The following is a 17,650-nucleotide window of genomic DNA, read 5'->3' as shown; positions in this document are numbered from 1 at the left end:
TAATACAGAGATCAGCAACCTTCGGCACTCCAGCTGTCGTGAAACTACAACTCCCAGCATGCTCCACTCACTTCTATGGGAGTTCTGAGAACAGCCAAGCAAGTGTGCATGCTGGGAGTTGTAGTTTCACCACACCTGGAGTGCCGAAGATTGCTGACCCCTGGACTAATATATATGTGGGAAGGTTCCAACTCTCATCCGACAGATGAAGTCCGCAGAGAGTAGGTTCGGCCAAATGGAATTTTTTCGCCCAATCCTTTTTTCTTCCTGGAGATAACCCTGGAGAAGTTTCTCTGTTCATTGATGTGTACAACACATCCCAACTAGTAGCACCTAGTTGTCAATTTATTCATAAATTTGGAGGAAGAAAACACAGGGTTCTAAGAGGAGATCCAGAATTATTTCATAAGAAATATAAGCTGTGCAGTCCTTAAGATGCTCTTTATAAATTGATGCAGGTAGGGTTTGCAGGGTTACACACACATCTGGTAACCTTGATTCATTTTGGGTGGTGAGCTGCTCCACTCCACTGTAGTGTGTGAGTTAGGCCTCGCACACCTTTGTAGCCAACGTTCACCTCTCACTCAATGGCTTGTGGTGTTCCTCAGTTTTCCACCTTGCTTATTCACAATGGTGTTTTTTGTCCACTCACAATACACATTCACCAGGGCAGCACATGAACAGTTCACAAACTTTGCAGTTTCAGAAATACTGGCACCCTTGGCACAAAAGCCAATAATCATCCCTTTTTGCAACTCTGATAAGTCGCCCCTTTTACCTATGACAGCAATGGGGGATATGCGTGCAGACAGCCTATTGCACACCTTATATACCCACCAAGCCATGGTCATGATACGAGACTTCACGCTGCCAATGTCGAAAATAGAAAGCGGTTATAATAATTTGACTTGTATATTTTGAAGTCACGCCATGTATTCTACATCCTGCCCTGGCTCCTTAAAGTCTTCCTTTGTTTGGACATTTAGCACTGCAAACAGTCTTAACGCCAGACCATTCACTGCAACCAGAGAGGGAAGGAGTGACTCAATCAGAGAATTACACATTACAATGATCAGTGCAATGCTCTTCTAGGGGCATCTTTGTCTAGGCCTAGCAAGAGAACAATAGATCTGTCATGAATATTACCTTAATTCTACACCTACTATTGTAATGAGGATTACCTTGCAAATAACATCTTCCCCTCACAGCAGCAGTAAGCTAAGAATAGATTACCTATCTGTATAAGAGTTTTATCTCTCTGTGTGGACTGCAAGATTGTATATACAAATTTAAATGGCATAATACTGCCTATATGAAAAACAAATTGTTAAAAAATGCTTTATGTTAATATTCAGTTTAAAAGAATACCCCCTTATGACGGAGGTTTCCCTTTAAACAGAATATTTGGCAAAAGCCCAAACTAAAATTATTAATTGTTAATAACACTAACATACCTATTGTATAATTTAAATAACTAACTATACTTCAAGACTACCAACCCTTTTGGCAATGTATAGCTGTTTATAAGCCTTTACTGTACTTCTATCCAGGAGAAACCAGCAGCGTATTATTGAGTCACTGCAATCTAACCTGGAATCAGAAGCCAGGAGTAGGAATGAGGCAATCCGGCTAAAGAAAAAAATGGAAGGAGACTTGAATGAAATGGAAATTCAGTTAAGTCATGCTACACGGCAAGCTACTGAGGCAACAAAAGCTATGCGAAACCTACAAGCACATATCAAGGTATTGAGAACAGTTGTGAGAAGATAATATTGTCTGATATGCATAGGTTTTATTTAAAGGGTATCTATCACTAAAACCAGCTGACATAGTACATACAGTATGTGCTAGTCAGCGGAATCTAATGTTGTTGTTCCCATGTGGACAAGTGCCTGCAATCTGTAGAAATTAGCCTTTTATTAATATGCAAATGAGCCCCTAGGTGCAGTGCAACGAGATGGTATCGTTGCACCCAGAGGCTCCACTTACTCACTTACAGGCCACCCCACACCTGTTTGGATGGCTGAAGACACTGAATCACGCCTAAGTGAGTGAGTGGAGCCACTGGGTGCAATGGCACCTCCCACTATGCACCTAGAGGCTAATTTGCATATTTATAAAAGACAAATTTCTACAGATTGCTGGTACTTATTGATATGGGAACAACAGCATTAGATTTAGCTGACTAATGCACATGTCCCATGTCAGCTAGTTTGGTAAGATATTTGGTTCCTTTAAGCTTTTTTGAAAAATGTTAGACATGTGCCCCATCCATCTACGAGAAAAAGTGGCACTGTGGTCCATGGGCTGGCTTCACATCTCATTCCCTGTATGCTGATCACAAGGTGACCAGACTGATGGTAATACCATCTAGAATTTCCTGTATACGCATTGGGACACAACTTGGGCATTATTGTGATGTTATATAGACATATGATATTATATTACAGATGAAAAAAGGTAAAAATATAAGTCCCATAATGGCATAAGAAAAAAATGTTAAACATAATTAAAGCTTACAATAAAATAGCAATGCAAAATAAATACAATTAAAAAGTGTTTTACTAAACAAAAATTAGTTAATTGTACACATTAGAAATCTGCCCATATAGCAGCCCGGAACTGCCCATATAATAAAGTTACAGTATTTTGGCAATTATGTTTTTTTATTTTTTTTTATTAAATATTGTGGAATTACACAATTCATATAAAGTAAACAATGACTTATATGTACAATAATTTGTAAAAAAAAAAAATAATCTACTACCTATCTGGCATTAAAAAAGGCCCCATGTAAGGCAAAAACCTGTTTTGTCTAAGTTAAAGGGGTCGTCCTGCCTAGCATCAGACACACGAAAGTGTGATGGCCGTGTCCATGTTGCAAACTGGAAACTGCGGATCTGCAAACCACGGACCCTGGCCATGTGCACCCCGTATTGCCTGTAATGGGTCCACAATCTGCAGGATGCAGCCAAAGATAGGACATGTCCTACCTTTTGGGACGTGGAGGCACAGACCCGGAAGCACACGGAAGCCTTCTGTGTGCTTCCAGGTCTGTAACTCTGCGCCGCAACACAGACACGGCCGTCACTTGGTTGTGTGAATGCAGCCTTAGACATCAGTTGAAGTGTGTGCCCAAAGGAAAGAAAAACTCACCTGTCCTGCCATTACTGCACCATGGCTCCTGTCCCAGCTGATTCAAGTCCTCACCTGACCAGAAGCGATGAGGTCCTATGACTGCTGCTGCCAATCACTGGCAACTGTGGTCACAAATTTAGCTTTGGATGGGAGGAAAGCGTCATGTAAATCGGCATTAAATAAATTACTAATTAAAGAACAGTTTAGGCAGAACGCTAATCTGAAGTGGGTTTACCTTACAGTGCACTCTATTCTGCGACAGTTCTTGTGCTTACTAATGTCTGCAGTCGCTGGTGAGATTTCTTTTTGTGTTAATTAAAACTTTTTTTTTAATCATTGAATAGTATATGAGTTGACATACAGAGCACATTAAATTTTACATACTGCAGTTCCTATTTATGTCTTCATGTCAATCATTTCATGTCTTAAGGATCTTCAAGTCCAGCTAGATGATTCAATGCATCTTACTGAGGAACTTAAGGAACAGTCTGCAGTCAGTGAGAGAAGAAACGTTCTGCTTCAAGCTGAGCTTGATGAACTGAGGGGAGCTCTGGACCAAACTGAACGTGCAAGGAAACTAGCAGAGCAGGAACTCCTTGAAGCTACAGAAAGGGTCAACTTGCTTCATTCACAGGTCGACAATGTTCTTTCAGCAAGTTATATACTGTAGTTTTGTACTAAGAAATTGTACACACTTGTGGGTCAGGTCAACCCAATGTGGATATATTATGAAACACCCAGCATTTGTTAAAGGGGTTGTCCATCCTTTACTAAGTAATTGCCTATCCTTAGGATAGGCCTTCACTAGCTGATCGGCAGGGATCTGACACTCAGCACCCCTGCCGATCAGCTGTTTGGGTGTATAGTAGTTCCATCGCCGACTTCCGGCAATGGTGCTTCTCCTGAACAGCTGATTTGGGGCAAGTGTTGGGTGTCAGACCCACTCTGATCAGCTAGTGATGGCTTATCCTAAAAATAGGCCATCATTTAGTAAAGCCTGAACAACCCCTTTAGCTTAATGCCGAATTCTTAAAGGTGTTCTCCAGGCTATCCTCAGTATAGGTCATCAATATGAACTGTATGAAGGGAAGGTGCACGCGTGCCGTCTCCCGTCTCTCTTCCTGCTTGCTTTAGACAGCGTGCACACATTGCGCGCACCTTTCCTTCATACAGCTGATTGGCGGGGGTGCCGGGTGTGGGACCCCCGCCGATCTGATATTGATGAGCTATCCTGAGGATACGTCATCAATGTTAAAAGCCCTGAGAACCTCTTTAAAACTATAAGTAAATTAACCTAAAAACATGTTAGTAATTGCCCAAGTGACTAAACATTATTTACATTTGGGGATATAACTTACAATATTCTATATTCTAAAATCTATCTTCTAACAGAACACAAGCCTCATTAATCAGAAGAAGAAGCTGGAAGCTGACTTGTCCCATATGCAGAATGAAGTCGAGGAGTCCATTCAAGAATGTAGAAATGCAGAAGATAAAGCTAAGAAAGCTATTACTGACGTGAGTCTACACCTACCCATACATAACATATGCACCATCAATTTCAGTAAAGGCTTTTAAATTTTTTGCAACGAATAGTCGGAAAATGGAAACCAATTAACTTGCCAATGTCGTTGTTATCTGGTGTTTATGCATTCTTAGCCTATATTACTGATTAGTTTGTTGGTCTGTAATAGCTTGTATGTATATTTAGGCTGCCATGATGGCAGAAGAGCTAAAGAAAGAACAAGATACCAGTTCTCACTTGGAAAGAATGAAGAAAAACATGGAACAGACTATTAAGGATTTACAGAAGAGACTGGATGAAGCAGAACAGATTGCACTTAAAGGAGGCAAGAAACAGATTCAAAAGCTTGAGTCACGGGTATGATACAGGCAGACATTTCTATCCATGCATTATTATATAGTATTATATTTTAGTTCCGCAACTTGAAATATATTTTGTTTTAGATACGTGAATTAGAAAATGATTTGGAAACAGAGCAGCGCCACAATTCAGAGTCACTGAAGGGTGTCCGCAAGTTTGAGCGCCGCATCAAGGAACTCACATATCAGGTATTGTTGTTTAGATATTAGAAATTGTATTTAATGGAAGGAAGTAAACAGCCATATCGATAGCTATGAGCATATGGACTTTAATGTGTTCAGGAGATTAAAGGGCAGACAATTTGGGGGTTTGTACAGGTTTCAGCAAAGCCTATAGAGCTCTGATGCTGTAGTTAGTGGCCTTATAGAGTATAGATTGCTGGGAAGAATCTAATGTGCAGGACGGTGGAGGTCTACAGGACGTGTGAGACACACTAGAGTCTGCTTCCTTTACTGTCATCAAAATATGGTATATTTTCTTATTGTTTAATCTTTTCTACTCCCGAAGGCAGAGGAAGACAACAAGAATCTAATTCGTATGCAGGACCTTATTGATAAGTTACAACTGAAAGTTAAAAGTTACAAGCATCAAGCTGAAGAGGCTGTAAGTTTTTCAACATGTAGAACCAAGTACAGTAAAATTCCAAGAAAATAATCATAGATTAAATTTAATAGATGCTGGATTATAAAGAAAACATACAGTGAGAAAAAGTGTACAAAGCTTCTTACAAGAATTGAGATTCTTCAGGAGGGCTGCTGAAATCCAAAGGTTAAAGGGTTTTCACGGGAGTAAAGTATTGATAACCTATCCACCGGGTCCTCAGTAGCTGAACTCCCAGCAACCCTGCAGACCAGCTATTTGAAGAGGCAGCGGCGCTCATCTCTGCCTAGGCTACTGTTGTCACCTTCATCGGTCACATGGCCTATATGCAGCTCAGTCCTATTCAAGGACAGCTGCTGTCTACAGGAGTGCACTGAGTTCCTTGCAATTCAAAGTACCATATTTTTCTCTTTATAGCACACATTTTTTAGCAAGAAAAAATCTTGCTGAAAAGTGCCTGCATCTTATAAACGACAGTCAGGGAGATCCAGCATGGCCAGACCCCTGACTGCTTCCTTCATGATCCGGCAGAGCGCACATACAGCGCTTTGCCCGATCATTGTTCCAGCCAACAATTACCAGGATAAAGATTAAGGACCTTTGATGATGTTATCAATGGGAGGAGCCAAAGCAGGAAAACTCTACAGCGGTCACTAGTGCAGGGAAATGTGAGTTTTTATTAAAGTGTGTTTGTGTGTGTGTGGCAGAGTTGTATGTGTGTAGCAGAGCTGTATGTGTGTAGCAGAGCTGTATGGGTGTAGCAGAGCTATATGTGTGTATGGCAGTGCTGTGTGTGTATAGCAGGGCTATGTGTCTACCAGAACTGTGTGTGTCACACAGAAATATACTTTAAAATAATCTAGCAGAATAAGAAGCATGGCAATACACAACAAAGCAATGACAGGAGACACATTTATTCGGATAGGTACTTTTAATGAAGTGACCACATGCACCACTGGTTATTGCACAATGGTCAGCAGATGACACACTAAGTGTAACAGGAGCTGACCAAAACTATTCCCCCCCCCTTCCTACACTACATCCAGTGGCGTACATTGAAAATTAAGGGCCCCCATAACAAGGATCAAACCAGGCCCCCCCACACACGACAGAAGGGTTTCCGCCTAAACCCCTTTTAATGACCCTTGGGCCATTTTTTCCACTGCTTTGTTTGATAAAAGTTCTTTCTTTAGAGGGTACAGTCCTGACCAAGTTTTGACCCCCAGTAGAAGAGGAGATGATCCCAACTGGGCCCCCTCTTTCCCTGGGCCCCATAGCAGTCGCATGGTCTGCCACTATGGTAGTTACGCCCCTGACTACATCCTAAAGTTACTGACCTTGACCTCTCCACTTCAGTAAAACACATTCCCTTCAAGGAGGATCTAGAAAATATTTTTTTTTCTAATTTTCTGTTGTCTAAATCTGGAGTGCATGTTATAGTCCAGTATGGTATTCCTCTAGATTGACAAAATCGGGAAGTCTCCATGTAGCCCCACACATGGCACATTTGTTGCAAATATTTCTACAACTGTCCTATACATCTAAATTAGGTTTGTAACAATCAATGCACATTTTGTAGAAACAACTCCATTCTGGTGTATGAAGCCGATTTTTGCAACAAATCTGCCCCCCTAAATATACTTTAATGCATACATTCCCTCTACAATGGAAATCTCATTATGTTACACTATGTCTATCGCCAATCATAAAAAAATATCTGTGGTAGAATAATCCACTGTGTTTCATAGGAGCAACAATCCAATCAGTACCTGACCAAATACAAGAAACTGCAGCATGAGTTGGATGACGCCCAAGAAAGGGCTGATATAGCTGAATCCCAAGTAAACAAATTGAGAAGCAAATCAAGAGACGGGGGAAAGGTAAGATGACATCACCAAGGCTTCTTTAAATATAGAATTTAAATCTACTGTATATTGCCGTTTGTTTCTAGTCTACATGCATGAAGACTTCAAATACCAGATGATCATATCCTGATGACTTAGGCCTTGTCCACATTTCCGTTTTTCACTGACGTTTGCTCTCTGCATTTTTTTGCCGACAGCACACCTGCCCGTTGATTTAAATGTGTCTATTCAGACATCAGTATTTTTTTACGGTAAAAAAATTCACAGAGACATGCACTACTTTGGTCCGTGGTGAGGGCCAAACACGCCCATTGAAGTCCAAGGGTCCGTAAAAATCTAGGACACAATATGGATGGCATCCGTGGTGTGTCCGTTTTTCACTGAAGACTGATAGGAGATGCTCTGGCAATTAATTTTCAGCTGAGCAACATTTGTGGATTATGGAAGACACATGGAGGGCAAAAACGAACACATGGATCCTTCACGGAAATCTTCACAAACATCTTCACGGACACTTTTTTCACAGACTTGAAAATGACCTGGAAATGTGGAAGGGGCCTTAGAGGGGTTTTCCTGGATTATGGCCCCTTTTTAACAAGCTCCTGAAGTGAATGGTACATAATGAAAAATCTTACACACCTGCTTCCCCCCTCTTTGTTCCAGCACCCTGGCTCAGTTCGGTGAATTTGCAGTCCCTGGCCTGTGTAAGTCCAGCCGCGGCTCACATGTACTGCTGCAGTCAATGACTGGCCTCACCACTGGCGTGTCCTGGAGCAGCAGGTGACCCAGCATTGACGTGCCACTTGGGGACGTGTCACTGCTGAGGCCAGTTGGCTGAAGTATAGCACCTGAGCTCGTCAATAACTCTGAAAAACCTTGTTAAACTGGTGAATCCTCAAGTTGATTGCACCATTGCCATCATTGTTTGTTAGTCTTTTACTCTCCTAACCTCTATGCACCTATTTTATTTTTGACTTATTAGCCATTGATCCATCAGTTTGGTTCATTCATAATAACACAACTGGACACAAAACTGTGTTTATATTGTAGCAATGAATGGAAACTTGTATATCTAATTTCATATTCATATTATATATTTCAACTGTAGGTGCGTGAAGAGGAATAAACTGAAGACTTATGAAGTATGAAGACTTTGAAGTTTAAAGCAATTTGTGCTGAAGTTGTAAAGCAACCCTAGCATGCAAATAAGCGCAATAAATTTCATCTCATATAATGCAGCTGTTTATTTCATCCTTTCTTGCTTCTTTATAGCTAGCAATCCTTATAATTTGTTCCAGTGATCATTCTGATTGCTGTCTAGTCTAAATGCACAGAAAGATCAGTAACGAAACTATAATGTATTTTCTGTCATTTCATAATAGAAGTGTATAAAAATGTTTACAAAAGAACGGTAAGAATACATTCAGGAAAATAATGGGAGCCATACAGGAAGTGCATCAACCAACCTCCACAATTTATGCTGGGATCATTTTAAGAACTAAAGTACTAGACAGCGGCGTAGCTATAGGGGGTGCAGAGGTAGCAGTTGCTACCGGGCCCAGAAGCCTGAGGGGGCCCAAAAACTCTTGTGCCACATAAGACAATGGCATTAAAGAAAGTGCATGCTGGTCAATTTACACCTCTGGCTGGAGGGAAGGGGTTAGGTCAAGAATTTGGATTGAGGGGGTGCCCTTTCAATGTTTTCCTTTGGCAGCAGGAAGGCTATGTGCTCCCCTGCCCCTTGCCAACAAGCACTAAGGGAAGGGGGGCCCAAGCTGAACTCTTGCACCAGGGCCCATGAGCCTTTAGCTACGCCCCTGGTACTAGATGTACGAGCACACCATCTGTGAATTATGGAAGCGATAGGAGGGTACAATGTCTAACAAAGTTTTAAAGTAGAGAGAGAGAATTTTAAAAGGATAAAAAGTGCTAGGGGTAAAGAAGAAAAACAATGGTTATAAATAATGATAAAGTAAGAAAAAAGCTCAATAATCGCATCGATCACGTCGCCAAGGCGGGACTCATTTTCAAATCAATGTACAGTCATGGCCAAAAGTTTTGAGAATGACAAAAATATTAGTTTTCACAAAGTTTGCTGCTAAACTGCTTTTAGATCTTTGTTTCAGTTGTTTCTGTGATGTAGTGAAATATAATTACACCCACTTCATACGTTTCAAAGGCTTTTATCGACAATTACATGACATTTATGCAAAGAGTCAGTATTTGCAGTGTTGGCCCTTCTTTTTCAGGACCTCTGCAATTCGACTGGGCATGCTCTCAATCAACTTCTGGGCCAATTCCTGACTGATAGCAACCCATTCTTTCATAATCACTTCTTGGAGTTTGTCAGAATTAGTGGGTTTTTGTTTGTCCACCCGCCTCTTGAGGATTGACCACAAGTTCTCAATGGGATTAAGATCTGGGGAGTTTCCAGGCCATGGACCCAAAATGTCAATGTTTTGGTCCCCAAGCCACTTAGTTATCACTTTTGCCTTATGGCACGGTGCTCCATCGTGCTGGAAAATGCATTGTTCTTCACCAAACTGTTGTTGGATTGTTGGAAGAAGTTGCTGTTGGAGGGTGTTTTGGTACCATTCTATATTCATGGCTGTGTTTTTGGGCAAAATTGTGAGTGAGCCCACTCCCTTGGATGAGAAGCAACCCCACACATGAATGGTCTCAGGATGCTTTACTGTTGGCATAACACAGGACAAGCCTTTTTCCAGATGCCCCAAACAATCGGGAAGAGGCTTCATCGGAGAATATGACTTTGCCCCAGTCCATTCACCATACTTTCTGCAGAAGATCAATCTGTCCCTGATGTTTTTTTTGGGAGAGAAGTGGCTTCTTTGCTGCCCTTCTTGACACCAGGCCATCTTCCAAAAGTCTTCGCCTCACTGTGCGTGCAGATGCGCTCACACCTGCCTGCTGCCATTTCTGAGCAAGCTCTGCACTGGTGGCACTCCGATCTCGCAGCTGAATCCTCTTTAGGAGACGATCCTGGCGCTTGCTGGACTTTCTTGGACGCCCTGAAGCCTTCTTAACAAGAATTGAACCTCTTTCCTTGAAGTTCTTGATGATCCTATAAATTGTTGATTGAGGTGCAATCTTAGTGGCCACAAAATCCTTGCCTGTGAAGCCATTTTTATGCAACGCAATGATGGCTGCACGCGTTTCTTTGCAGGTCACCATGGTTAACAATGGAAGAACAATGCTTTCAAGCATCACCCTACTTTTAAAATGTCAAGTCTGCCACTTTAACCCAATCAGCCTGACATAATGATCTCCAGCCTTGTGCTCGTCAACATTCTCACCTGAGTTAACAAGACGATTACTGAAATGATCTCAGCAGGTCCTTTAATGACAGCAATGAAATGCAGTGGAAAGTTTTTTGGGGGATTAAGTTAATTTTCATGGCAAAGAAGGACTATGCAATTCATCTGATCACTCTTCATAACATTCTGGAGTATATGCAAATTGCTATTATAAAAACTTAAGCAGCAACTTTTCCAATTTCCAATATTTATGTAATTCTCAAAACTTTTGGCCACGACTGTACACTGACTATGTCTTACCAAACTTATGTAGTTTGTCCTCATCTTCTGGCATGATTTTCATCAAGTGGTGCACCTAAATACTCATTCCCTTCAAGAGATGGTGCAACAGATCACTTTCAGTGCCGAGGCATCACCATCAGAGCTGCAATTGTCAAATTGTCTGAAATTGTCAGCAAACCAAACAAAGCAAACCTAAGGTGAGCCAGCAAGATTTCTTCTGATGATGTGACTGTACTGTACATTTAAAGAAAAACTGTCTATTAAGTGAAGTATGCTAACTTCCATCAGATATGGAGAGCATTGCCATTCTCAAACCCACATCACCAGCAGAGAACAGATATCAGGGAAACAGTGTGTTAGGCTGTTCCAGCAGAAAATTGCATGCAGCGGTTTGTGTCCAGCTGGTTCTCCGCTTGTCTGCCGGAATGTGTACGGATCTCTGCTGGACCCCATCATACTTAATGGGGCCAGCGGACATTCCATCCGCATCTGGCAGTGCTGGATCTAATGAATTCCTGCAGGCTGAAAGTAGCTTTAGGAAAGTCTTCGGACCTGTTCACTTTTTCACATTTTGTTATAATGCAGCCTTGTGCTAAAATAAAAAATTAAGTTCTCCCCCATCCATTTGTATTCAATTCCATTTGTATTCAATACCCCATAATGACAATGTAGAAACAAAATTTTAGAAATTATTGAAAATGTATCAAAAAGGAAAAGCTAACATTTCTCCTGGACATAAGTATTCAGACCCTTTGCTATGGTACTTGAAATTTATCTCTGGAGGCTTCCAGTTTCTCTTGATTACCTTTGAGATGTTTCCACACCTTCATTGGAGTCCACATGTGGTAAATTCAGTTGAATGGACATTATTTGTAAACATATACTCCTGTCTATATAAGGTCTCACAGCCGACAATGCATATCAGAGCAAAAACTAAGCCATGAGGATGAAAGAGCTGCCTGTAGAGCTCAGAGACAAGATTATGTGGACGCAGAGATCTGGGGAAGGGTACAAAAAATTTCTGCTGCACTGAAAGTTCCCAAGAGCACAATAGCCTCCATTATTCTTAAATTAAACAAGTTTGGAACAACCAGGATTCTTCCTAGAGCTGACTACACCACCAAACTAGGTGCCGTATTTTTAACTCCATAAGACATTCTTTTCCTCCAAAAGTGTGGGAAAATGGCAGTGCGTCTTATGGGGTGAATACTAATAAGCGCTTCTATTATGGAAGCACTCACTAGTACACAGTAGGACCGGGAGTGGTGAATAGAGCATTCCTGGTTCTGGCTGTACTCAGATCCCTGGTATACTCCAGGCACCGCGCTGCACTGTCCTGACTGCGTACAGTATCAGGACGTAGAGTGCACTCTGACCTGACACTGAGATGGCAGGTTGTAGTGCAGCAAGGCACCCGAAGAAGACCAGGGAGCGGTGAGTGCAGGAAGAGCCGATAGATCTGCAGAGAGTTGTGGTGACGCCCGAAGCAGAAAAGGTAAGTTGATCTGAGGTCTGATGAGGAATGGGATTCTGATTTGAGGTCTGATCTGACGTCTAATCAGGAATGGGGCTCTGATGAGGAATGAGGGTCTGATTTGAGGTCTGATGAGGATTGAAGGTCTGATGATTAGGGGTCTGATCTGAGATCTGATGAGAAATAGGGGTCTGATCTTAGGTCTGATGAAAAAGATTTTTTTCATATTTTTTTCCTCTAAATCTTATGGCCCAGTGCATTTTATGGAGTGAAAATTACGGAATCAAGGAAGGAGGGCCTTAGGGTTTGTTCACACGACCGCTGCCCCTCCATGCCCATTCTGTGTACCGCAAATTGAGGTCTAGAATGCACGGGCACCGGCCGTGGGGCTGCCGCATACGGATCACGACCCCATTCACTTGAATGGGGTCCACGATTCGTCTGTTCTGCAAAAAGATAGAGCAAGTTCTATCTTTTTGCGCTGCAGAGGCATGGAATGGAACCGACGGAAGCACTGGTGGTGGCAGCATCATGCTCTGGGGATGTTTTTTCTGTGAGTGGAACAGGAAGAGGGAAAGCCAAATTGAACAAAATACAGAGATATTCTTATGAAAACCAAAGTGGCTTAGGGACAACTCTGTAAATGTCCTTGAGTGGCCCAGCCAGTGCCCTGACTTGAATCCAACTGAACATCTCTGGAGAGACCTGAAAATGGCTGTCCCCTGAGAGTCCCCATTCAACCTGAGCTCGAGAGGATCTTCAGAAAAGAATGGCAGAAAATCCCCAGAATCCAAGTGTAAATACCTAATGGCATTATACCCAAGAAGACAGGAGGGTATTGTCACGGTGGGGAGTGGGGGAACCCCCCCCCCCCCACCGTGTGGTGTCAGAGGGTAAAGGGGATCAGCCTGGCCAAAAGGAGTAATAAGGGAGCAGGTCACCTCCTACAACATCCCTAATCCTCTCCCTTACTCCTCACCGTATGAGTGGACCCCGATGGTAGGATGACTCATACTCAGGATACCTAAAGACCCTAAGTCGCCCTGGTAATCCCTCACCAAGGAGCAGGGAAGAGACGACCTGTTCATCCCAGTAATGGAGGAACAGGAGTCTCTATCTGAAGCAAGGCTGCAAGGAGAGGGGAACACATACAGCATATAGAGATGGCAGGTAAGAGAGACTAGTAACACACTTACCTGCCACAGACACACTGACTGGAACCCGTGCACAAGTGCTGGTGTCCACACCAACATAAAAAGGACACAGCACACACCACAACCACACAGGAACCCATAGCTGCAATTAACGTGAGACACCATAAAAACATCTATGACCATAAGGGTGGCCCTCACTGGACAGCTGGAATATGAAGACCAGGAGGATAGCTCCAGCATACACCATGGCTGGAGTACCCTTCAGCTTCAAGCATCCAGCAGAGGCTAAATAGCCCAAGCAGCCACACCCACACACACAAAAACCCAGTGTTCACAAAACACTAGGAAGGGAGTTAACCCTTCCAACACCAGACAAGGGAAGAAAGCCACTTAAAGGGGAAGTGCACACACAAGCATAGAAAGCTACACGTTGCCGCAGGCAACAACATGCGTGGCAACCATGTCACGGCAATCACCCAGAAGGCCGAGACACTGCCACCGCATGCACACACAGCCACACATTGCCGCGGGCAACCGAAAGTGTCACAGCGCACACCATAGGCCGTGACAGGTATAATCACTGCCAAAGGTGCTTAACTAAGTAATGAGCAATGGGTCTGAAATGTCGAAGATTTTAGTTCTTCTTTTTCAATAAATTAGCAGACTTCGAAAATCTATTTTCACTTTCTCATTATGGTGTACTGAGTGCAGAAAAACTTGACCAGCACCTATCTGCCATTAGTGGCATCAGGGTTGCAAAACGTCTGTAGATTTACAGACCGTCAGCAAAAACAGGGTATTATTTTCTGCCGCCTGTAGCGTCCGGCAGAAAAAAAAACTGTCTGTGAATTATCTTAAGTATCTGTAGATTTGTCACTGCAGCCGCCATGCTGCATAGGCCGCAGGCCTCTTCCAGTCCAGTCTGCAGCCTAAGTTACTTCCAGGTCCAGCTCTATCCCAACGCAGGCAGCGTGCCACGTGATTATGGCTTTATTACTACTGGAGGGACTATGGCGAACATTATTTCTGTTATGGGGCATTATTACTAATACTGGGGGTACTAATGGGGGGTTTACAATTATTTGGCACAATATGGAGGGAACTATTGCTAACAGGTACTATCGTCGAGCATTATCATTATTATGGCACTATTACTAATGATGACACTCTGGTAAAGAATTATTAGTAGTGATGAGCGAAGCAAGTTTCAGATGCTACATCCAAAGTCAATTTGTTCACAACTTCGGATTAATGCTGTACAGAGATCCATCTCCGTACAGCATTAAAATGTACTGGCTCTGATGAGTCGAAGTCAGTTATTCGTGAACTTTGGTAGTTGATATTTAAAGTGGAAAACTACATTAAAACTTGGAACCGAACTCGGCTTCGGTTCAGAGGTACCAGTCATAACCAGTACAGCATTAATCCGAAGTTTTGAATGAAGCGACTTCAGATGTAGCATCCGAAGCTTGCTTCGCTCATCACTGATTATTAGTATTAGTGGGACTTTGGGGAGCACTATTAGTATGTGGGGACTATCTGTATGGCACTGTTATTGCTGCAGTATAGAGTTTGGAGGCCTTGGGGAGCACAGTGGGCACAGTATTGGGGTAGCAGCAGGATAACAATGTGGAGGCAGGAGGAGAATGACAGAAAAGTGAGAAATCTAAGATGTCTGTGTGGTAAACTCTGCAGAGAGAAGACGTGGCTGAAAGAGATCATCATGGCGGTCTGGTCTGAATGGAGAAGATGAGGAAAGAGAACGTTTACATCAGAGGAGACATCACTGCTTTTAAGAGGCATGTGGTGCTGTGTTCTCCTGTATGGTAGTGATGAATGTAATGTCTATCTAAATAAGTCTTTAATGCTGGGGGGTGTTGACTGGAGCAGCAATTTGGCACATATGCATTGTGGATGCATGTTATACTTACCCCTTTCTTCAGCGCCATTCTCTGCAGCTCTGATCCGTTCCCTCCTACAGGTGATTGTTTACAAACTGCAGCGGGAACTTACTGGTATATGGCATGTTACCACTGCAGCCAATCTCCTCTCAGTGATCTAATGCTGAGGGCAATGACGGGCTGCAGTGGACACATGCCATAGCCTTGCACATCATTGTGCACATCACTGACACTGTACTTGCCGGTTATATACCTGTCAGTCTTTGTCTACATGGCCGCAGCAATGATGCCAGAAAGTCCAGAATGTCACATGCATCCTCACTGCAGCAACAGAAACAAAGCACTCATACTGATGTAACAGCGTAGAATTGTGGATTTTGTTCCACATGCTGCTGCCATATTTTATTTAAAGGGGTTCTGCAGTTTGTTTTAACTGATGATCTATCCTCTGGAGAGATCATCAGCTTCTGATCGGCGGGGGTCCGACACCCAGGACCCCCACCGATCAGCTGTTTGAGAAGGCAGCGGCGCTCCAGCAGCGCCGCAGCCTTCTCACTGTTTACCGCTGGCCGAGTGTCACGGCGGGGAGTGGGGGAAACCCCCTACCGTACAATATCAGTCGCTGCTACGCTGGATAGCAGGGAACAGGGAGCAGGTCACCTCCTAACGCGACCCTGATGATCTCCCTAAACTCCTAATGCATGAGCCGCCTCAGAAGGTAAGGGGGCTCATGCTCACCAACCTAGAACAGGGCAGATAAGACAGAAGACAGGGCAGATACCACCCATTCATCCTACACAACAGATGCATGGTGTCTCCAGAAGCCCAGCAGCTGGCCACCAACTAGACAGGGTTCACAGCCGAACGACAGGTAAGTAACAAAAGGCAACAGACAACCTAGGTTACCAGAACTTACCTGACGCCGACGAGATGGACCGGAAACACACTGTCTAGATATTTGCTTAAACCCCTCTGGAAAAGCAGCCCCCTTTCGGAGGAAACACACCAAAACACAATAACCTCCAAACAAGGCCCACACCATAACAACATACACCAGGTGGTAGAGGGAAAACAGAAACACGCCGGAGGGGACACACAGACAGAGCAAGGGAAACAATATAACAAATAAGGGTGGCTCACACAGACTTTTACATACAGCCAGGGAGCAGAGCTCCTACACAGACTGACAAGCAAAATCCAACTGACCTCAGGTTCCACCACCCCAACATATAAGGAGGCCTGAGGTCACACCCACCACACCTAGCAAACACACCTTATCCCCGTGCACACCAGGATGGGAAGAAACACACAACTTAAAGGGGAAGTGTCAAAACATGCAAAAACAACATGTTGCCACCAGCAACAAGCATGCACGGCAAAAAGTGTCATGGTCCACGATACCAGACCATGACACAGCCGTGACACCGAGTGACTACTTGTATCAACTAGCCTGGGTGGGGCTAAACTCCATTCAAGTGAACAGAGCTTAGCCCTGCCCAGGCCAGTGATACTAGTCGTGACGTCACTGGGCCAGCGGTAAACAGTGAGAAGGCCGTGGCCCTGCTGGAGCGCCACTGCCTTCTCAAACAGCTGATCGGCGGGGGTCCCGGGTGTCGGACCCCCGCCGATCAGAAGCTAATGATCTATCCAGAGGATAGATCATCAGTTTAAACAAAGTGCAGAACCCCTCTACTGGACAGCCCCTTTAATTATTGGGAGTTTGTGATTCAAGGGCATTCTGTTTAAGACATTTTGAGGGAGTGGAATGAAGGGGGGGCATGGTCTCTAAAAAGGAGTGGGGTGTATGTCTGTAAACATTTTAGGCTGTCCATGATTTTTTTTTAAGTTGTCCAGAAAAACGTAAAAAGAAGGTTGTTAACCCTGAGTGGCATATCCTAGCAATATGCCTTTAATGTCTGAGCTGACAACCCTTTTAAGCTTCTTCAGTCAATTTGATATGCTTTTGTTAAACACACACAAATGAAACAAGGGAAAATTAACAATCATGTTTAGATTATTATTATTATTTTTTTTTTACAATCTAGATATGTCGGTTGACATTGCATGTACACCCAC

The 17,650-nt window shown here is 43.3% G+C and overlaps 1 protein-coding gene across 2 annotated transcripts in view; it reads left to right on the top strand.

The window, feature by feature from the left end:
* Positions 1-8,722, top strand: part of MYH15 (myosin heavy chain 15) — a 60,959-nt gene extending 52,237 nt beyond the window's left edge. For both annotated transcript variants that reach the window (XM_040424911.1, XM_040424912.1), the window contains 8 exons: positions 1,551-1,743; positions 3,569-3,772; positions 4,531-4,656; positions 4,850-5,020; positions 5,107-5,211; positions 5,531-5,626; positions 7,372-7,503; positions 8,597-8,722. In XM_040424911.1, the coding sequence (XP_040280845.1) occupies positions 1,551-1,743; positions 3,569-3,772; positions 4,531-4,656; positions 4,850-5,020; positions 5,107-5,211; positions 5,531-5,626; positions 7,372-7,503; positions 8,597-8,614 (1,045 nt within the window). In that variant the 3' untranslated portion in view covers positions 8,615-8,722. The remainder of the gene's footprint in view (positions 1-1,550; positions 1,744-3,568; positions 3,773-4,530; positions 4,657-4,849; positions 5,021-5,106; positions 5,212-5,530; positions 5,627-7,371; positions 7,504-8,596) is intronic.
* Positions 8,723-17,650: the final 8,928 nt, after the last annotated feature.

The sequence above is a fragment of the Bufo bufo genome, chromosome 3, assembly GCF_905171765.1.
Source record: "Bufo bufo chromosome 3, aBufBuf1.1, whole genome shotgun sequence".
In the NCBI taxonomy this organism is placed as follows: domain Eukaryota; kingdom Metazoa; phylum Chordata; class Amphibia; order Anura; family Bufonidae; genus Bufo; species Bufo bufo.
Note: the sequence above shows the minus strand (reverse complement) of the source record. Positions and strands in the feature narration are given on the sequence as shown.